This window comes from Prionailurus viverrinus, chromosome B4, assembly GCF_022837055.1.
Source record: "Prionailurus viverrinus isolate Anna chromosome B4, UM_Priviv_1.0, whole genome shotgun sequence".
NCBI lineage: Eukaryota > Metazoa > Chordata > Mammalia > Carnivora > Felidae > Prionailurus > Prionailurus viverrinus.
The window spans coordinates 101,524,794-101,547,611 of NC_062567.1; the positions used below are offsets into that span (position 1 = coordinate 101,524,794).

General features: G+C 36.5%; 1 protein-coding gene across 1 annotated transcript in view; it reads left to right on the forward strand.

Annotated features, from left to right (window-relative positions):
- Positions 1-22,818, forward strand: part of ACSS3 (acyl-CoA synthetase short chain family member 3) — a 156,685-nt gene that overhangs the window by 124,489 nt on the left and 9,378 nt on the right. The window contains exons 11-13 of the mRNA XM_047868607.1: positions 1,824-1,887; positions 12,116-12,197; positions 14,374-14,496. Coding sequence (XP_047724563.1) covers positions 1,824-1,887; positions 12,116-12,197; positions 14,374-14,496 — 269 coding nt within the window. The remainder of the gene's footprint in view (positions 1-1,823; positions 1,888-12,115; positions 12,198-14,373; positions 14,497-22,818) is intronic.

Here is a 22,818-nt window from a genome sequence, read left to right on the forward strand (position 1 = left end):
GAGATTTCAGAGAACCTGGACGAGGTGACTCAATTTAGACTTACACATTCATTTTCTAGACAAGGAAAATGAAGAACAGAAGTTATTTTATTTGCATAAGGTCACACAATTTAGCTTCATAGATTCATGAGGACCCATCTTTGGGTGACAGAATATGGTTCCTACATAGAATTCCTATTTGCATGTAAATTATAAAATACAGAGATTTGTCCTTGCTTCTCTAAAGTAGCATGTTAAAATAACATGCATTTTCTTTTCAGGACAATGATTAGTTAAGGAAATGGAGATCATTTGGTTTAGTCTAGCAGATGTGTTTATAAAAAGACACTTAAGATTTTTTTTTAGAGCAGAAATAGATATTCTGTGAAGTCGGTGACTTTTCCAGGCATGGAAGGTGAACCCAGCTTTAGTGATATCCTCACTTTGAACAGTTCTGTCATCCCTATTCCTTTTATCAGAAAAAATGCTTTGTGTTGAGCCATTTTTAGGGGCTAATGTTTATGGGAGATGTTAAATACATTTCCCTTTCAGAATTTCAGTACCATTTTTATATCCAGCTATCAGAATGAGTTGAGCTTTGATGCCTCATGAAATTTCAGTATAGAAGTTTCTTGTTGTCTGTAAGCCAATGGCTTACAGACAGCATAGGTTAAACGTTAGAACTAAAGTATTTATAACCAAAGAAATAGTGACTTTATGACTCATGACTTTTGTGTTTTGTAGTTAGTCAGAGATTCAAAGCATAAGTTGTATCCACTTGGGAAAAGAAAGAAAACCATTTTTTTATGTGAAAAATATTCAATGTAATGTAACAATTTCACATTCATTGAGTACCTTCCACAAGCTTGTCACTTTTTTTTCAAGTAATTTTGGTAACAAACTATGAGAAAAGAATTACTGCACTTTTTATATAAAGAAATTGAAGGGTAATACTTGTTCAGGGTAAATTGAGTAAATTGACCACTGTGCTGGGATTTGGGGACAGTTAGGCATGACCTCCACCCTTAATGATCTCACCATCTTATGAAAGGGATATTTACACCACTACTAACTGTCAAAATAGAATTTTAAAACAAACTGCTCTGGGAACACAAAGAAGGGATGATTAATTTTTTCCTGGGGACAATGTCCTTCTTTTCTCATAGCTTCACTCAGTAGAATAATCTGGATGGATGAGGCCGCATACAGGATAAATTAGAGCTTAAAACATGATATATCCTCATTTCCAGTTTGCACTAGCGGTTGCTGAATGGGGATACAGGCTTCGGCCTCCTAAAATATTTCAGGATTGTAACAGCTTAGCACAGAAAGCATTGGGATAATATTTGGGAAGGTTAAATGGAGCTTTAAGGCTCATAAGTGGATATTCAGCCTCAAATTAGGAAAAAAAAGGGGTTTTCCATGCTTTTAAATAGTTTATTTTTATTACTTGAGATATTTTTTTGGTGTATTTAAGAACTTGATTTGTTTCCTTTAAGTTTTGAAAAACTGGATATATTTTTAATGTTTTTGATAGAATAGAAGGATATGTTGAAGTGGATATAAACATAGATTATGAAATGAACAGCATGTTTGAAATACGATGTCTTTATTTAACAGAGGTTCTGAAGGAAAATTCATAATCTTATTAGGAATCAAAGCATATGCTCTTTTAATTTTTTGTAAGATGTTAGCATAGTGATATATGTTCATGGTCTCAGGACTTAAAAGATACCTTTAAAGGCACAGTTTTGGGGGCTGGATATTGAAAATATGGAAAGGTTTAAGCTTTAAGGTTATGCATTTTTATTCAAATTTATATTTGTTTATATTTTACTTTGCAGTTATGATTTTGGATGACAACATGCAAAAACTGAAGGCTCGATGTTTAGGAAATATTGTGGTAAAGTAAGAAAAATTTGCAATGCTACTATTTAAAAGAGCAATTATTAGTATATAATATTAAGGGAAAAATCGAGGACACCTGGGTGGCTCAGTTGGTTAAGCATCCGATTCTTGGTTTCGGCTCAGGTCATGATCTCGCCCTCTGTGAGTTCGAACCCCGTGTCAGGCTGTGTCCTGACAGTGAAGAGCCTTCTTGGGATTCTCTCTGTCTTCCTCTCTCTGCCCCTCCCCTGCTCTCTCTCAAAAATAAATAAATAAACTTAAAAATGGAGTGGTTGCCGTGACAGTACTAAAGAGGGGGTTGCAAAGTAAGCTTGTGCATTGTGTGAGAATACACAATGTCAACTCTTATGGTTGAAGCACGGAAGCCCCATAAGGTAGAACAAATTTAGATACAATTTTTAAAAAGATAAATCCTGCATTTTAAATAATTTTTGATTATACAAGTAATGTATAGGTAGTGAATTTAACTTAAATACCAAATATATAAAGAAGTAAATAAAGTTTCTATACTCCCACACTTTAGCAATACGGCATTAATTTTATAATAGATCTGACTTTTTACTTTTTGGCCAGCATTTTAGAGTGTTGAAACAATTCAGCTTATTCTTCTGTGCTGCTGTTTTTCCTTTACCCTGTCTCACGAGCATTTTGAACTTCAACTCTGCCTCTCAAAAATGTTTATCCCGATTCTAGACCTTTTAGTCTTGTTTGAAAATTTATGATTATAAATAATGCTATATTGAACATCTTTTTTGTGTTGTCTTTTCTTTCTTTTTTTTTTTTTAAATTTGTTTTTTGAGAGAGAGACATAGAGAGACATGAGCAGGGGAGAAGCAGAGAGAGAGAGGGAGACACAGAATCTGAAGCAAGCTCCAGGCTCTGAGCTGTCAGTACAGAGCCTGATGCAGGGCTCCAACTCACGGACCCTGAGATCATGACCTGGGCCGAAGTCAGATGCTTAACCAACTGAGCCACCCAGGTGCCCCTGTGTTGTCTTTTCTTCTTTTCTGATAATTAGTATAGAATTGAATAGATTTCTAAAAGTATAATTACTAGGTCAAATAGCAGCCTAATATAAAATCCATGATTTAGCAAGTATCACAATTCCTTGCCAACAGTTTTCATCCTTGTTCATTTGGTAAGCAAAACATGTCAAATTTGGAGTGAAAATATTAAAAATTGCTTTGATTAAATCCATACTTTAAAATCATTATGATAGTAGAAGCTGAAATGCAAGTAGATTAAGTTGAGGGACACACAAGGTGTGACATTGTAATAATTGATATAGGTTGCTGGAGTGCCTCCGATTAGCATGATACTGGCCTCTTTACTCATATGGTTTAAGTAGTAGAATTTGGCAGAACGAGCTGTTTTAAATAAAGAATGTTCTATGTCAAGCCTTGAAAAGGATTCGTTTTCTCATTTATTGAGAAGAATTCTTATGACTTGACATCCTCAGATTGATATGAAATTGTCTCAGGTGAGGTCTCTGAACTGCAGGATACCAAACATATACTCTCACCCGTTCCCTAATCTGAACCTAAATCCTAGATCTGAGAGAGAGAGAAAAAAAAAGGAAGATATGGTATATTTATACAATGGAGTATTACTCAACAGTGATACAGTATGAGATCTTGGCATTTGCAATGACATGGAATGGAGCTAGAGGAAACAGTTTTTTTCCCCCTCAGGTTAAAAAAAATTACAATTCTGTGAAAATTAAATGAAAAACAGTAACTTTAAAAAGAATGTGTTTCTTCTGGTCGAGATACTTTGGCCTTATAGAAAGCTAACAGAGGAGATATACTTGATGATACACTTCTCAGATTCTCATGTTATCAGTAAACATGTAAACGTTATAGTACTCTTTTCAAGTTTAAATTTTAATAAATCTTGTTGGCAAGATGGAAAAATAAAATACTGAATATGCCGTTTATAGTCACAATTTTTCTGAGCCAGAATCCATGTTCTGGTTGAATATCTGCTTGAAATATCTGGTTGAAATCTGACCTCTTGGGGGGGAAATGGTAGGGATGGGAGGATGGCGTTCCAAGGAACTAATAATCTGAACAAGATCGTGGGTGGATGTTTAGCTTACTTACAGAAGCACATGGTTTTCGAGAGCCTTTGAAAGCACTCTAGCGGCATACATTTTATATAACTGCCTGACTCTATGTGAGTCATCTATTTCATAAAGCAACTCTTCCTGTAAGATCCTAGAGGTGGCATTTGATGCCAGCATTTATACACCCATCTGTGTTCTGTCATCTCATTATTGGTGGCTTTGCCCTACTGCCATTCAAAAATAATAAAGCGTAGCAATAACCCACATAAACTGTATTTGCTCTTGAAGCCATGAGTATTACTTCAAGTACTTAAAATTAACACAATTGCCTTAAGTCATTCTATGGTTTAAATTGTCACCAATTCAGAATTATTTTCTTCCCTCTGCATTCCTAAACAGGGAATTTTATTATGCTCATGTGGATTCTGAAATTTCTATGTGAACTATTTGGAGATACACTATATTATGACATGCAGTGGACTTTGATCCCTCCCATACATTAATGGTGAAACTAGATGTTTGAAAATATTATATATATATTATTGTATTCAAAAGGTTAAAGTAGAAAAAATAGGAAAAAAGTTGCCACCAAAATCCCTTTTTTCTTAAAGAATAGTTCTTGAAATGTAATTTTAGGAACTTATTTTTATCTGTGAGAGCAAGGATTTCCTTTTGAAACCTACATCTCTAGAGTCCATTCTATCCTAACCCACCAACCTCAAAATTATCCGTGCATCTGAATGGCTGCCCGCAGTATGCATAGAATGTTTTCATGTTTAACATCTATCCGTAAGACTTGTTTGTGTCCGTCTATAGCTGTTCTGTGTGCCTTGAGGGGATACATTATTCATCCAGAATGTGAAATAGCCAATGAATGCTTTTTAAGAGCTCATAATAAATATATGTTTAGTTGAATTAAGGGAGAGAAAAAAACACAGCTTTTTGACTTAATGAAAATTATTTTGGTTTTAAAAAGGAGTGTGTAATTTGGGAGATAAAATTCTTTCTGTGTTGATCACATTCTAAAAGGTCTGTGATGTGAAAGCAGGCTTCTTTCCAGAGATTAGCTACATGGGCCCCCAGAAAAACAAGGTGGCATGTAAAAGGGATTATACATGGTGAGAAGGGTCCACAAAATATCTGAGATTCTAAATTTTATTTATGTATGTATGTATGTATGTATGTATGTGTGTATGTATGTATTTATTATCTGAGATTCTAAATTTTATTTTATTTTATTTATTTTAATGTTTATTTATTTTTGAGAGAGACAGACACAGAGCGTGAGCAGGGGTGAGACAGAGAGAGAGGGAGACACAGATTCCGAAGCAGGCTCCATTGCTCTGAGTTGTCAGCATAGAGCCCAATACAGGGCTCGAACTCACAAACCATGAGATCATGACCTGAGACGAAGTTGGACTCAACTGACTGAGCCACCCAGGCTCCCCTGAGATTCTAAATTGAAAAACAAAATGTATTGACCCTCAAATTTGAAAAACATAACAAAATTAATACGTATTTCATTAAATATCTTTGAAATTTAACATCCTAACAACTTCATTGTCAATTTAGTCTTCATAAAGTTTTCATTTCATTTGCAAACAATTTTTAGGTCTTATTTTCTTACTTGGCATAATTTCCGAATATGTACAGTGACTGCTGACAAATAGTAGCCAATCATAAACTAAATGTGTGGCTTCTTGCCAAATAATTTTAACAGCAAAATTATTACTTTTCTTCCAGAAAAAGTTCTAGTTTCTATGGTGTATTGCTATGCTTTATTATTTGTGCATAGATATGGGGTGAGGCCACCAGCAATAAGAATAATTAGGGTCTATGAGGAACTTAAAACTGAGCTGGCATCCAAAGCCAGCACTGGGAGTGATCCCTGGCCAGAGATAGATGTCCACTCTCAATTATTCATGCCCATGCTTTTCTTTATTACTTTGTATAATAATGGAGTGGGAGCAGTTTGAAAGAGCAGTATTCCCTAATGTTATTTATGTTCACTAATTATACTTATAGTAGTATAACCAAGAATGCAAGGAAAATCTGCATAGAATATTTGCAATGTATGGGGCTCAAACTATGTTAAAGTAAGTCAATAAAGAAAATGACTCATTGTTTTAGTCCCAAGTTTGTTTGCTTTTGTAAGTACTGCTATAGCTTCTTGTTTCGCTGTAAACTCTGTTATGAACAGTATAAATAACATTGGAAACTATCTTTCTCTGACAGTTTCTTTAAAATCTGAAGCTATAATCATATTTTTACCCTTTTCAAGATATTAAGTGTAATGATTCATATTATCATATTAAGATGATTCACCCTAAAATGAGAAATCATGGTATGTGGAAATGTTAAAAAGAAAGCTCTTGTTCCACTTCGTTTTTTCCATTTTCTTTGTTAAGGCTTTTTAGAAACCGCTGTTTTGCTCTCCTGGGGATCCTTTAACTGGAAGGTAGATATTTAAGTGATTCCTAAACTACTGCAGACTCTAGGATGTAATAAACATGAATCCAAGGCTTTTGTAGATTTCTTGCATTCCTAGGATTTTTTTTCCTTTCTAGTAGAAGAGAAAACTACACGTCTGCCTGGATGTTAGAGAATTCCTTTGATTTTGAAAGCTACGCCAGGCAGTTAATTTAGCGGGAAAGTTGTGGCATCTGAATTGCTATGAATACAGGATGTTCACGCATTTGGGGAAGTGTTCCTGCAATTGTGTCCAAAGCTCTAAAGTGCAGAAATAAAACTGAGTCAGTAATGTCCAAGCACCCAGAGCAGGGCATGAAAGAAAATTTTCATTACAATTGCCTTCCTCGGTACCACAGTGCTCACTGTTATTAAAGCCATAGGTCTCTGGCTACTGTAATGAGTAGGCAAGAGTTGATCATAACCAACTTGCACTGACTAATAAATTGTTTCTACAGTATTCAGTTGTCTAAAAATGAAAACAGAAAGTCCTCTTTTATGGGCCTGCATTTCTTGGACCAGATCCAGTTGTTGCTACTGGAAGTGGGGCCTGTCTCCCTGCTGTGTGCCCCCAGCCAAGCCTGGGAACATTGCCCCACAGCCAGTGGTGGAGTATGAGGGAGCCGGATAGCATTGTCCAAGTGGCTTCTACTCGGGTGCCTGGTGATAAATATCTCAGCCACGAGATATTGAACTTCTGTCCCCTAATGCTGTTTATTCACATCTTTATAGCTTTGCAGGAATGATTCAGTCACTCTGCTGCTGTCTTGGGAAAGGGTCAGACAGCTTTCTTTTCATCAGTGTAGCCTTTGAGTACAAGTTTGTCGCATAATTGTAATCATGTTCCTTTTCTAAAGGTCATATACAGATTTTAGCAAGATGTTTTATTAGCCTTACAACATCACTGTGAGGTAGACAGTGGGCCAATGTCGTCCTCATTTTAGACATGGGTATCTAAGCATCATTAGTAGTTACACAGCTGGAACTCACATTCAAACCTAGTCTTTTGTCTGTCCAAAGAGAAAGAAATTATGGCCTAATCAGTCTCTTTGTGGGAAGACAAAAAATAGCCTCACATGAAAATCTCAAGTAAAGCCTAAAGACTCTATCGGAAATATTCGGGTGCAAAGTTGGGATCTAACCCCAGAATTCTCCAGGAAACTGGAGTTATATCTTCAATTTACTTCTGTTACCATGGAGACTTTTGATGGAGCAGTAAATACAGACCCGCCTGTATCTGGGAATGGAGGCATAAAAGGAGTTTGATATTTCAGAGTGGTCAGGAATGTGTCACCTTCTACAATGAGGGGCATTCCCTTCCTTTCTTAGCTATTTAAGGATTTTTCAGCATCCCCATGCTTCCCCATCATGTGTTCCCTCCACCCACCCCCCAATGGGATCACTTCAGTTATTTCTCTTTCCCCTTAAGAATGGTCTCTTTGGAAAGACATTCTTTAGGGGTAACTCTTGATTCACAATTAGACAGGTTGCAACAGAACCCTTTTCACTCTGCTTGAAAGAGTTGGGAAAGGTATCACAGGGTGGTAGCATTTTACCTTGGATTTGAAGGAGGAGTACAGATGCTAACCAGCAGATGCCTTGGGATTTTAATATCTTCCTTTTTCTTCTGCCAGTCCAGTGTATCTTTATGTTATTGTAACTACAGAAAAAAGTTCTTTTTCTTAAGATAACTTCAGAAGAAAAGCCCCAGTGCACCCACTGTTCCAGAAAGAAGACCTACATTTAGTATAGAATAATCATTTGGATATCAACAAGTGTTAATTTAGAATTCTGCCCCCCCACCAAAAAAAAAAAAAAAATCTGCTCTAGCTCATGTATACCTAACTTCTGTCTGAAGCTCATTGCTTCTCTTCTCACATGTTTTATTTCACATATATTTTATATACCTATAGATAATCACAGATATTCCTAATTCTGGAAACCTCTCTTCCTGCTTTTCCTTAGGACTATTATATGGCATCTTTCAAGGTTCCTTTTACAGAGTTCTTCTCTAATATTGAAATAACAACATGAGACTTTATTAGTGAAGAACAGATAGCATTCCCTCATTTTATCCCATTAATTAACAATTTCAATCTCATATATGCTTTCCAGCCTGTTCCTCAGTTAGATTGGGAGATAATGAAGTAGTTTTCTGGGGACATCTCAAAAATGATCAGGAGGCACATATGCTATTTCCAGTAGATCCACACCTTGGCTTATTAGGCGTGACTTAGTTTTAGGGATAAAACCTTCCCTTCCAAGAGCTCCTGCCAGTAGAGAGTTTAAGGATCTGCTGTAAAACTTGCCTGACAAACATCTTTACCTTGTTATTTCATTAACGTGACTGAATAGATATCATTCATGACAGGCTTTCTCCCTATCTGTATTGTAAAAATACATTTCTTGTAGTACACAACACACCAGGATTTTCATATGTCTGAGACCAGAGTTCTTATATCTTTGTATCATTAATGTCTAATACAATGACTGAGGAATACTGGAATCGAACAAATACTGATTGAATGAAGAAAATAAATACATGAGTGAATGAATGAATGAATGAATGAATGAATGAATGAAACATAAGTTCTCTGGCATTTTCTTCTCTTTCATATCTTCATCCTCTCTCCACTGGCTACTTCTACTCAAATCTTCCCCATCTTAAATCAGCCTGCCTCTCTGCCTTAAACAATTACATATCTCTCCTGCCCGTCACCCACAAACTTTTAAAAAATATAGTCTAAACTTGCTACCTCCACTTAACTTCCTGTTTAGTTTTTAGTCACATCCCTTGTTGGCCGCTCCACACCACTGAAATGGCAATCCTAAGAATACTCAGAATATCTCAATCACTAAGTTCCCTAACCTCTCTTGAATCCACCCTCAGACAAAATCCGTGCTTTCATTTGACCTTGTTGAACACTCAGTCATTATTAAAACTCTACTTTAATGGCTCCTAAGTTACTATTTTTTCCTAGTTCTCATACATCTCTGTTTTATTTTATTTTTGTTCAATAGTCTTTTTTTTTTTTTTTTTTTGGTCCTTAAAGAACAATAGCATTTGGCCTTGAATTTCTCCTTCCTGTTTCATGCTCTGTCCCTGGATCTTATCTTTGGTATGTTATTCTTAATTCTCAAGGTCTATGGGTATACCCAAACTTATGCAGACCTTTCACACAGGAATGAGAAATGGTATAAAAATCCCTACTGTCCCTGTTCTTCACAAAATTTAAGCAGGTATTTAAAATTTTGTGCAACAGCTGAAAAAGCCCAGGTCCTTAAAGTTTCCTGCCCCTCGCCCCCGGAGGATGACTACCTAGACTTTAATCCTCTAAGCTTTAATTAATTATCAGAATATAATGTATCTGTTATGTATTGTTAATACCAGGGGTAGATAAAGTGAAAGAGAAGCCTGTTTAACAATATGTCCTTCTATATGCATAGTTTTTAGTATGGGCAATATTAAGAGACTCAGTATTTGGACGGGCATTTCTGTATGACAGATGGAGTTAGGAAACAGCTGCTCCCATTACACCTGGCATGTGCATTCCAATTTGCCTCAGACCCCACCACTCTCTGATGTCTGCCAAACTGCCTAGTGTCAGCTGGCATTTATTATGGCAGTTATCTTTTATTTTTCTTAGAATATTGTTTAAAAATATCACCATGAAAAACATACAGGATTATATATCATGATATATTTGGGGAGAAACAATTGAAAATGATTTATTTAATATGTAAGCAGAATCTATCTCCAGCAGGGTTATTGTTGGCGTTGCTTATTTTATGTATAGTCGGCTTCACTGACTAAGGTTATCTCTTCTGGCCTGTTTTGGCTTTTGATTCGCCATCTACCATCCCTTCTTGGTGTCCTCTTCACCTCTTCCTCCTCGACATCTTGAAAATGATGCTAAGTTGAATGTGTTTTGGTGGCTTCTCTATCCATATTTTCTGTCCATGTTTACTAATCAATGATATACACTGGTCTGTAAAATATTAATAATAAAAACACACCGATGAAGTGAAATTATATACATAGTGATTTAGGATTGACATAGTAAAGTCCGTTCAAAGGACCTGAAGGGATCATCTGCTTTAGCCTACCTCCTGCCCGCAGACTTAGTGATGAACAGCAGTAGTAACAACAGCAGAATCTCTGTAGTTTTCTTTACAGATTACAGAATGCTTTCACATGCACTTTTATGTCATGACATGAGGTCCAGAAATGCAGATGTTGCATTTCTCGTCCATCTTAAAATGTCACCAAATGAAGCCCTCGCAAAGGAGGACCTGCCTGGAGGCTGGAGAGAGTGGGGCTGGGCGATTGCAGCTGGGCTCCTGATGCCACCTGTAACAGCACTTTCCGTCCGACCGAATGTGAGAATACAGTTCAGCACCTCGGAGGCCTAATACTGGGGTGGGGAGGTGTGTGACGTTGCCTCACCTAGGCAGCAGCCACGTCTACTTTGTTTTCAGTTTTCTCAGCAGCCGTACTGTACGGTCCCTGCTTCACTACGTATTTTTTTGTATGAATATGGGAAGGTTTTTCAAAATCCTTAAGTTTTACGGTATCTAAATCTCCAAACTTTAAAGCATCTAAAAGACTTCTGTATCCAGAAAACAATTTGAGTGGGTATTTTTGTCAGGTGGCACTTCTTACAGGGAACCAATCTAACATTTACCTGTCAGAAAGATAGACAGGGGTGCCTGGGTGGCTCACTTGGTTAAGTGTCCAACTTCAGCTCGGGTCACGATCTCGCTGTTCGTGAGTTCGAGCCCCGCATTGGGCTCTGCTGACAGCTCAGAGCCTGGAGCCTGCGTTGGATTCTGTGTCTCCCTCTCTCTCTGCTCCTCCCCCACTCACGCTCTGTCTCTCTTTCAAAAATAAATAAAACATTTTAAAATTTTTTTTAAAAGAAGGAAAGATAGCTACAGATTAAGCCTTGCCATGCGTAAAACATCTGTTTGGTACTTTGGAGGAAAGCAGGAAATACAAGAGCAAATTGGTTGGAAAGAGGAAGTGTATCCAACCTTATATTTTATATTCTCAAGTATCTCCATGTGTTCATAGGATGAGAAATCACAGAGGTTGGGATGGTTGTGAAAAGGAAGAATAGAGGGCGTACTGAGAGGGAATTCCCTGAGCCGGGAGGGGAGGCAGCTTGACTGTGAAGATAAGATTGTTCCTGGGATGTTTAATTGGAGCATTTCTTCACAGAGACATGCAGGGGTGGCAGTTGGAACCTTGATACTTAAAGAAAGAAAGAAAGAAAGAATGAACGAACAAACTTAAGAAAGAAAGAAAATAAAGAAAAGAAAAAAGAGAATTTATTTGCTTATGGTGGAAGCATATTTGTCCTAAAAAGTCAATTCAGTGATACATTTTTTATTCCTTTTTGCAGATGTTACGCTTCTTATTGAAACAGTGATTGCTGCTAATATGTCTTTGAATGCCAACTGCACGTGCCTTTTGTGCCCTTTGCAGAAACTACAGTCATCCCTCAATGATGCTGCTATGTCATGATCAAACTACTTCAGCCCTTATTAGACATGATCGATCCAGCAGATTTAGGGGTTGTATTCGATGTGGGATTTGACTTGCAATTATCCATCACACTAGAAAACTATTCGAATCAATCTTTCTTTATTACCATTTTGATCATAATTCTAACTGCTCTGTTTTTATATAAGGTTGCCATTACCACCTGGGGCTTTTTCAGGACTCTGGAAGAACCAGGAAGCATTCAAGCATTTATACTTTGAAAAATTTCCTGTAAGAACTTTATTATACTTTAAAAAAAAACAACAACAACAACCTTCCAAAGTACTTCTTTATAGTTCTTGCCTCTTAAATTGAGCAGCTTTGTTCTGGAATCATAGATAATACTACAACTCTTAAAGTTTATCTGGACCAAGTTCTAGATCTCAGAAAGAAGAGTGTCCAAAGTAGAATTATCTAAATGAGTCATTTTTATATTTATTTTTCTCAGTCTGTGGACATAGAAAATTTTCAGTTTCTCTTAGCACATTTTCCTGAAATTTAGCAGCCCTCATTATCAGGAAAGTTTCTGTCAAGTTAAAAACTTTGGGGCCATCTATTCTTTCCTACGTTGGATCCCTCTGCAGAATGAAAGCACCAGATGAGAATTGTACACTGTCACTAGGCCCCCTTCACCCCCTAAGCTGGTTATGTGAGCAAAGTTCATTCAGATGGCCCACAAGTTGTATTTTTCTATCCCTTGCCTATTTTTGACATTTTGTTCCTGAATGTTCTCTCTTAGCTTTTTATTTTAAACTCTCATTTTTAAAATATGGACACATGCTAGAGACGGTGTTCTCCCAGCACAACCTCCAGTACCCTGGATAACAAACAGTGTTCTCCTACTTTCTGTTTTGTCATTTTTTACCTGTTTCTCCATATCACCGTGATGTGTTTTGTGTTTATAACAGCACTTTACTGATAATCCACATCAGGTCCCACCATCATACTGCTGCTGTCCTTTCACCTCTGTTTCTTTCCCTGAGACATCCTTGGTTCTCCTCATTATGCATTAGATGAAAAAATAAATAAATGGTTGTAATTTCATAAAAAAAAAACCCCGATGTCTCAGTATTTAGCATTTTATCTTTATTATTTGTGAGTGAAAGACAGGTAACCTCATCAGCCAGACAAATGACAAGATTTAAAATAGCTTCCTTTAGAAGGAGATCATGGAGTTAAATGACCTCAGTAGCTAAGATTAAACATGCCCCAAAGGACTGTGGCAGGGAAGATTTGTCAGTAGGGTTGACTCCTGTCAGCCCAATCTATCTGCCTGATGGGCCATTGTGAAGTCATCAGAGTTCTGATGTGATTAATTACACCCGACAATGACAAATCAGATGTGAGTGTGGTTTTAACATGATCACCTTTAACACTGAAAGCTCTTTCAAAGTCTCAGTTTATGGTTAAACTGTATGGAGTGACTCTACACTCGCCTTGTTACCCTGACCTCATACTTCTCATTAAAGGGCTTGGCCACAGTACAACAAGGTTGAGTAACTTGCCTGTCATTTAGAAGTGATGGAGCTGAAAATTGAACATAAAATCTGATTCCAGAGTCCATTCTCTTTAACTGTAGTCTAGGTTTTCTCTCCAACAGAAATCGCAATAAGAGCTGACAATTACAGAGGGCTTATGATGTGCCAGAGTGGCCCTCTAGGTATAAACCATCTCATTTATGCTTCATGGAAGCCTTACAGGGTATAGTTCACTACCCTGTTTAACAGATGAGCATCCTGAATCTCAGAAAGATTAGGAAACCAAACAGTGACTCATCTGGATTGTTCCTAAAGTCTGTGCTCATTACGCAAGAATCAAGATGACTGAAAAGCATTAGAAGAAATATTTCTTTCTACTTCTTATTCCTCTTTATTCATCATTCTGTTGTGATTTTCTGGGTCAGTGAAGATGTGCTGCTACTTTGAGTTGATTAAAAATTATACTGCATCCTTATTATATTTCACGGAAGCTTGAGTCCAATCCAAATTCATGTTAATAAACTTAGCGCTGTATTTTCTAATTATTCATAGAGAGCTTTAAAGCTTTTAAAAATTAATATAACTAATGAAGAAATCTATCAGAATTACTTTACAAAACCAAAGTATATTGGAAATATTGAACTATTCTTCATTTAAAAAATTGAGTTCATAAACTTTATAACTTATACTTCAGACACTTAACTTGACCATATATAAGAACACTTAAATTGATTCCTGGCTGTTAGAGGAGCAAAGAAGTTCTAGTAAGTTACCAAAATCAAAAGGAATTTAATTCCATAGTCTAGGTATGAAAAAAGTCAAATGCATGGAGTAAATCCATTTTTATCACATTTTATATATACCAAGCTTAAATGATTGTCTTACCTAGCAATACATGCTAATTAGACATTATTGATTCTTATTTACAGGGATACTATGACACCATGGATGCTGGTTACATGGATGAAGAAGGCTATCTATATGTTATGTCTCGAGTTGATGACGTGATAAATGTTGCAGGTCACAGAATTTCTGCAGGTGCTATTGAAGAGGTATTGATGAATATTGGTTTACTATTCCAGGTAGTATTTAGAGACAGAGCTGAACTTAAGTTAATATTGAGGTTAAGTCACTGTACCTGGAAAATTACTGTATCCTCTGGAAGCAGAGGCTAGATTACTCTAGTATTTCTCTTCCCTTATTTCTTCTTGTGTAAATCTTCATATTCTCCAAACTCCCTGATCTCTGCCTGGGTGGTAGTGAGGAATTTTAAGGATATATATGTGTTATTTATAGAAAAGCCTATATATATATGTATATATATGTGTATATATATATATGTATATATATATGTATATATATGTGTATATATATACACACACATACATATATATGTATACATATATATCCTTAAAATTCCTATATATATATATATATATATATATATATATATATATATATATAGGCTATAGCCTATAAATATATATATTTAATTTTTTTAATGTTAATTTTAAGAAAGACAGAGAGAGAGAGAGGGAGAGAGAGAGAGACAGAGCATGAACAGGGGAGGGGCAGAGAGAAAGGGAGATACAGAATCTGAAACAGGCTCCAGGCTCTGAGCTGTCAGGACACAGCCCAATGCGGGACTCAAAGTCACGAACCATGAGATCATGACCTGAGCTGAAGTCGGTCGCTTCGCTGACTGAGCCACCCAGGCGCCCCACTAGAAGGAGAGCCTATATATTTTTGCTTCTTGATAGCCTCTACTTGTTTTTCTCTTGCTTGATAACCAGGTTGCATATAGCCTTTAAGTGGTATGAGATTTAGACATTTTATTCTAATCTTAAATCCTGAGAATTTTCTTCCAACGTAAACACATTGCCAGAGTCCCCAGAAGATTTTTTTTAATGTTTTTGGTTTTTGATTTTTACATTTACATAGAGTAAAATCCACTTTATTGTTGTATAATACCATGAATTTCTATACTTATTTGATTCTTGGAACCATCACCACAGACAGGATACAGAAAAATGTCAACACTGCCAAAGACATCTGTCATAAAATTATCTTTGTATTCTAACCCTTCCCATTCCTAACCCTTGGTAACTACTGATTTTTCGTTTCTATGTTTTTGCTTCTCTAGAATGCAATATAAATGGAATAACACTGTATGTAACATTTTGAGACTGGGTTATTTCATTTAGGGAAATACATTTGAGATCCATCCACGTTTTGTGTATATCACTAACTTGTCCTTTTATATTGCTGTGCGGTATTCCGTGTGTGCATGTACTAACCAGTTTCTGCATCTATTCACTCATTAAAGGATATTTGGATTATTTCTAGTTAGGAAAAATTTTGAATAATTCTGTTATATACATTCATGTATAGGTTTTTGGGCAAAATTCATTTTCATTTTTCTAGGATAAATACCTATAGTGGTTTGCTGGTTTATATGGTAAGTGTATGTTTAATCTTGTAAGAAACTGTCAAACTGTTTTTCTATAGTGTCTGTGCACTTTTACGTTCACACCAGCAGTGTTTGAGGGTTTCTGTTTCTTCTTCATCAACACTTGGAGTTGTCATTATTCTTTATTTAAACCATTCTAGTAGATGTGAAATGGTATCTCATTGTGCTTTTAATTTGCTTTTCTCTAATGACTTACTGACATTGGGCATCTTTTGATATGCTTGTTTCTCATCCACATATCTTCTTTGGTAAAATACTTGTTAACATCATCTGCCCCCCCTCTTTTTTTTTTTTAATTAGGTTGTTTTCTTATTTTTCAGTTTTGAGAGTCCTTTATCTGATACATGATATGCAAATACTGTCTTCCAGTCTGTGGCTAGTCTTTTTATTCTCTTAACAGTGTTCTTAACAGAGCGGAAGTATTTTTTATATTGATGAAGTCAAGTTCACTAACTTTTTTCTTTGACAGATCATGATTTTGGTGTTGTATCTTAGATTTCTTTCCTAACCTAAGGTCATAAATATTTCTCATTTGTTTTGACCTAAGAATTTTATAGTTTCATGTTTTACACTTAGTTTAGTATTTCACATTTTCTATCAGTTTACATTTACATTTTGAGTTTTCTGTGTGTGAATGGTGCAGGATGTAGTTGAGGATTATTACTTTTTTTTTAATATGGATGTCAGTAGTTCCAAGTATCAGTTCTTGCAAAGACTCCCTTTCTCCTTTAAATTTCCTTTACACCTTTGTCCAAATCAGCTGACAGTGTTTGAATGGATCTATTCTTAGAGCATGTCTTCTCTTTCATTTTTCTTTGTGTTTATCTCTTTACCAATAATATTCTGTCTTGACACTGTAGCTTTTATGGAATGCCTTCCAGTTGAATGGTGTCCACATTTGTTCTTCTTTTTCAAAGTTGTTTTGGATGTTCCAGTTCCCCTACTTTTCCATGTATATTTTAGAACAAGCTTTTGATTGGGTCTTAATCTATAGATTCTTTTGAGAAAAATTGATATCTGACCTATACTGAATCTTCCAATCCATGAATTTTATACATGTCTCCATGCCTTTAGGTCTCTTTTGATAGGTTTCGTCAATATTTTATACTTTTTAGTATACAGATTCTGAGCATATTTTGTTAGCTTTATACCTAAGTATTTAATGTTTAAGGTATTGCAAATAGAATCTTTTTTAAAATTTTGGTTTCTAAATTTTCACTGCTAGTGGATAGAAATACTGTTGACTTCTTTGAGCTGGTATTTTTTATAGATTTCTTGAGATTTCCTATATAGATAATCCATCATGTTGTCTGTGAGTAGGGATAGTTTTATTGCTGTCTTTTTAGTCTGAATGCCTTTTATTCATTTTTTTCTTGCCTTCTTGAGCTGGCTAAAACTTCCAGTATGATATTGACTAAGAGTTGTGAGAGTAGACACCCTTGCCTTGTTTTTATCTTAGGGTAAAAAAATTCAATACCTTACCATTATGAATGTTTCCTGGAGTGCGGTGTGGCTCAGTCTATTAAATGTCCTCTTGATTTTGGCTCAGGTCATGATCTCATGGTTTGTGAGTTTGAGCCCTGCATGGGGCTCTGCACTGACAGCATGAAGCCTGCTTGGAATTCTCTCTCTCTCTCCATATATCTCTGCTCCTTTCCCACTCATGTCTCTCTCTCTCTCTCTCTCTCTCCACCCCCCTCAAAATAAATAAAATAAACATTAAAAAAAGAAGTTTCCTGTCAGTGTTTCTGGAGATAAACTTTATCAAATTAAGATGTTCATTCTATTCTTAATTTGATCAGTTAAAAAAAATTTTTTTTTTGATTTTTTTTTTTTCAACGTTTATTTATTTTTGGGACAGAGAGAGACAGAGCATGAACGGGGGAGGGGCAGAGAGAGAGGGAGACACAGAATCGGAAACAGGCTCCAGGCTCTGAGCCATCAGCCCAGAGCCTGACGCGGGGCTCGAACTCACGGACCGCGAGATCGTGACCTGGCTGAAGTCGGACGCTTAACCGACTGCGCCACCCAGGCGCCCCTAAAAAAATTTTTTTTTAATGTTTATTTATTTTTGAGAGATAGAGAGAGACAGAGTGTGAGCAGGGGAGGGTCAGAGAGAGGGAGATACAGAATCAGAAGCAGGCTCCAGAGCTGTCAGCACAGAGCCCAATGCAGGGCTCAAACTCATGAACTGTGAGATCATGGCCTCAGCCGAAGTTGGACGCTTAACTGACTGGGCCATCCAGGTGCCCCTGTAATTTGATGAGATTTTTCAAAAATCTTGAGTGAATGCCAAATTTTGCCAAGTGCCTTTTCTGCTTCTATTGATATGGTCATGTGGCTTTTCTTTTTAAGCCTTTTAATATGTGAGTTACATTAATTAATTTTCAAATGTTCAGTCTTGCGTTACTAGATAAACCTTACTTGGTTGCAATGTTTTTATATATTGATTTTTCACAAACATCTATAGTAATTCTCTTTGTTCTGAAGTTGGTCATCTGTGGTAATCACATAGCCACTCCATCTTTTGTGTTTCAATCTTCTGTCTTTTGCCATCCTTTCATTTGGATCATTATGGATCATTATGGATCCATATAAATCCATCATCCGGATCATTATGCTTTCTATGGACTTGTAGATAGCATATAGTTGGATTTTCCTTTTGTTTTTATCCAATCTGAAAATCTCTATCTTTTAACTGGTGGTGTTTTTGGACCACTTACATTTAAACTAATTATTCATATGTTTATATTTATGCCTATCAGTTTATTGGTTTTTCTTTTTGCCTTTTCTTCATTCCCCTCATTTGCCTTTTTTCCCTTCTTTTAAGTCATTTCTCTTTTTTTCTTTCTTTCTTTCTTTCTTTTTTTTTTTTTTTTTTGATAGCTTTTGTTTCTTTACTGAGAACTTCTGTTTCCATTCATTCCAGGAAGGTTTGCCCATACTTCTTGGGCCATGGCTATTTCTGGGTTTTTAATATTCATCTTTGTCAATTTTATCCTGAATGTGCAAATGGGGTGTTATAGGTCAAAGACAGATTTCTTGGTAGTAAGTGTGTCATTGCCCTCTTACCTGAGGTCTTAGCCCTAGTCCTACATAAGCACCAGACACTTCTAGATGACAGAAAAGGGAGATAATTTTTCTCTGCTTCTAAAGGGGAATGGAGCAGCTTCTTCACTCCTCCTCAGAAGGTCTCCTAAACTGAAGGGCCTGCATCCAGACTCCACTCTTTGATATGTAAATAAAATCTCTCCAGGAGCCGGACAGCCCTGTGAATCTCAACTCTTACAACCTAGAAATGTTTCCAAGATCTGAGGCCTCATCTTTTTTGACATGTCAATACCTAGGAAGCTAGTGAGCCAGTCTCCCTTGCACTTTGTAAGTTTAACCTAGGGAGCTAGTCTAGACTTTAATAATTTTGCCCTCCCAGGTAAATTAGAAAAAGTCTTATTATCCTGTCAGATCAGAGCAATTAACTCGACAAATAGCTATAGATCAAATTCTCATGGTATTTGAAGATTCTCAACAGGCTAGGGCTTTTTATAGGAACAATGAGGAATCCAGGAAAGTTTTATCCCCCTGCTGCCATTATAATAGCTGCATTAAAATCTTTGTCTGATAAATCTAATATTTGGGTCATCTTGGAGTTGGCATCTATTGACTGATGGTCTTTTTTCTTGAGATGTTTAGGTTTTCCCGATTTCTTTTATGTCCAGTAACTTTAGATTTTATCCTAGATATTTTGAATATGACATTATGAAATTTTGGATCCTGTTTAAATCATCTGGATTTGCGTTCTTGTGATTATTTATTTTAGTTAAAATCAGATCATGCCCACTTTCTATGGGCTGTGGTTCTAATGTCAATTTAATTTTCAAAGACTCCAAAGTGCTGTTTGATCCATCTCACTTGTGTCTCTCCCAGAGGCCAATCTGAAACTCGAGTTAAGTGCTCAGAATCCTCACTGTGCTGATTCTGGTTGGATTCATGCCTGCACAAATCTGGGGTGGGCTCAGGACTACTTTAAATACGAGGATTGAAAGTATGCCTTTCTCCAACTCCTTCCTCTCCATAATTTACTTTGTGCTTTCTGATTTCCAAGGCTCCTCATTGCTGCTCTTCTGGGTAAAAAGTCAGGGCTTTACCCTCCCTATGTTCTTACCAGGGTTCAATACTGCATGTTCTACTTACACAGCATGCCTGGGCGGAGGATGGGACTCTGTCTCATTGACAGCACTCTGTGTAGAGCAGGGCAAGTTAACAGGGACTGCCTGGCTGCTATTGTGGGAGGAGGGGGCGGGGGACAAATGACATTGAATCTTTCTAGACTCCCTTAGATTGGTTGCTTTTTTTTGGGGGGGGGGGTCTCCCAAGGCGCCATCCCACAGGATGCACACCAGTAGTGGAGGAAGGAAAGGACACAGCTCTTTGCTGGCCTTCATTTGGAGTAGGGTGTGGAAAGTCAACAAGGTTGCTACAGCTCGGTAGGAAGGCAGAGGGACAGTGCTTCCTTGTTGGTGTTCACCTAGAGGAGAGAGGTAGCATGAAAAGGATTGTTTCCCAGATCCTCTGCTCCTTTCCCTAGACCTCTGTAAAGGCAGATGTTTTGGGGGCTTTTTCTGTCTGCACTTATTGGCAGTTCCATCTTTTGTGCTACTCCAGCATCCAGGCCGGAATATGCAGGAGGCAAACAAACAAACCATAATGACAACAAAAACCAAATCCTACAAAGAAACAAACAAAAAAGAGGGGATTCACCATCAGGTTGTGTCTCAAGTTTATAATTCTAATAGTGTCATCTGATCTGGTTTTTTCAGGCCAGAGTTTTTCATTGCAATTAGTGAAAGTGATAAGGTGGAGTGTATTTATTCCATCTTTATCAGAACCAAACCCAGAATCATTTTTAAATGGAATAGAGCAAACTATAGTTTAAATGAAAGAAAATATTTAAAGTAGTATGAGTAGTAATCCAGTGGGATCAGAGCATGCAGAATCAAAGTTTACTTCTCTTTCCTATAATTAAAAGATGGTCACCTTCTTTCATTTTTTTTAACATTTATTTATTATTTTTTAGAGACAGAGACAGAGTAGGAGCAGGGCAGGGTCAGAGAGAGACACAGAATCTGAAGCAGGCTCCAGGCTCTGAGCTATCAGCACAGAGCCCGAGACAGGGCTCAAACTCAAGAACCGTGAGATCATGACCTGAGCCGAAGTCGGTTGCTTAACTGACTGAGCCAGCCAGGCGCCCCACTGGTCACCTTCTTTAAAAATCATACTTACTTTCAGCTAAAACAAAACATATGAATACTTCTTGTCATGTTGGCGTGTGTGTGTGTGTGTGTGTGTGTGTGTGTGTGTGTGTGTGACAGTTTGATATTATTTGAGTAAAAAGAAATAATTCTATATAATATTTTTGGATATGTGGCTTTGTGCTCTATTATAATATTATCTTGTTTTTAACCTACTCTGAATTTTGTGATAACCTGAAATTGAAATTTATGCTTCATGTATTTTGGTGTGTTGGCAAAAGGTTGTTCTGGTTGCATGAACTTTTAATTTCTTGCCTGTAGGAGATTACCTCCAATATTCACCTGTATTTCTGGCAGACTCAGCTAATCAAAATTTGGAGATTACATATGCACAGCTTTTATTATCAAAGTTCTTGGTTCTCTCTTTTATTTTTAGAATAAAAAGGGAAGTATCAATCTATTTAAATATATGTTTCTACTGACATCCTCACTGTATGTAATCAGAGAATGAGGCAGGCAGAAGATAGTTAAAATGACAAAATTGGAAAAAAAAAAAAAAAAGCATGCTGGAATCAATGCTTCCCAACAAGAATTTTGTCACTAGATCTTGGAGTAATTACAGCACATAATAGGACACCTGCCAGCCTTCAAGCCTTCTTGAAGTGAATGTCTCCCTTTGTATAAATTAAATGATTAACTCTATTGTATACTTATGTCTAATAAGGAAGTTAGTAACTCAATTCATATCAGGTTTGTTTCTTTATGATGACATCCTTTAAAGAGTTGGGAACTAACATTTTTTACTGGCTTTTTCCCACATCCTATAAAAATTGCTTAACATATTGATAATTAATATGTATGTGAAATGTTTTTATTGATGACATAACCAACTTTTATTAACGTGTCCAAACCTTACTTTACATGTAGATGCTTTTCAGCATTCCCATTAGGATTCTCAACTGTCAATTCTGAATGCTGAATTCTATTTTGAGTTTTTGAAATAGGATTTGAGGGTCTTAATGCATGGGAGTGTCATCTGCAATAATTAAAAATAGACTGAATATTGCTTTTATATATAGTAAAAATCTGTGCCTTCCCAGTTTCTTAAAGTAAAATATGACAAGTGCATTACATAAGACTAATCAAACAAATTCTATTAAAGTTACTACATCAAAAACATTTTAGGAAACTATATGTTCTTTTCTGTTCTCATCATAAGAAAACAAGAATTCTAGAATAGCTTTTATAAATTTAAGAGGATCTTATCCTTGCAGATCTCAACACCTGTTAGGGCCTTCTGTAACTATTAAAGAACAATTGTATCTATTTGAAAAGTTAATCTTTGAAAGTCTGGCATCTAGCTAGACACTTGGAATATTCTGGTGGAAGTTCAAGGTGTTCTTAAGAAAATCGGGTCTGAAGTCTGCTAGTTCAGGTCTTATGAGCCAAAATTACCAGAAGCCAATGCGGTCCTTCTTGCTTGGTGCTTTTTCGCTGCTGTGGGCAGGCTATTGTGCATAGACACCTCCAGGGAACAAATTAGGCTCTCTGATTTCATTCATTCACTTGTAGTTTAAAATAATCCCACTGGTATTGTTGGGAACTTGGAAATCTGGCATTAAAATACTGCACTTAAAGCCTAGGGCAGTGTTCAT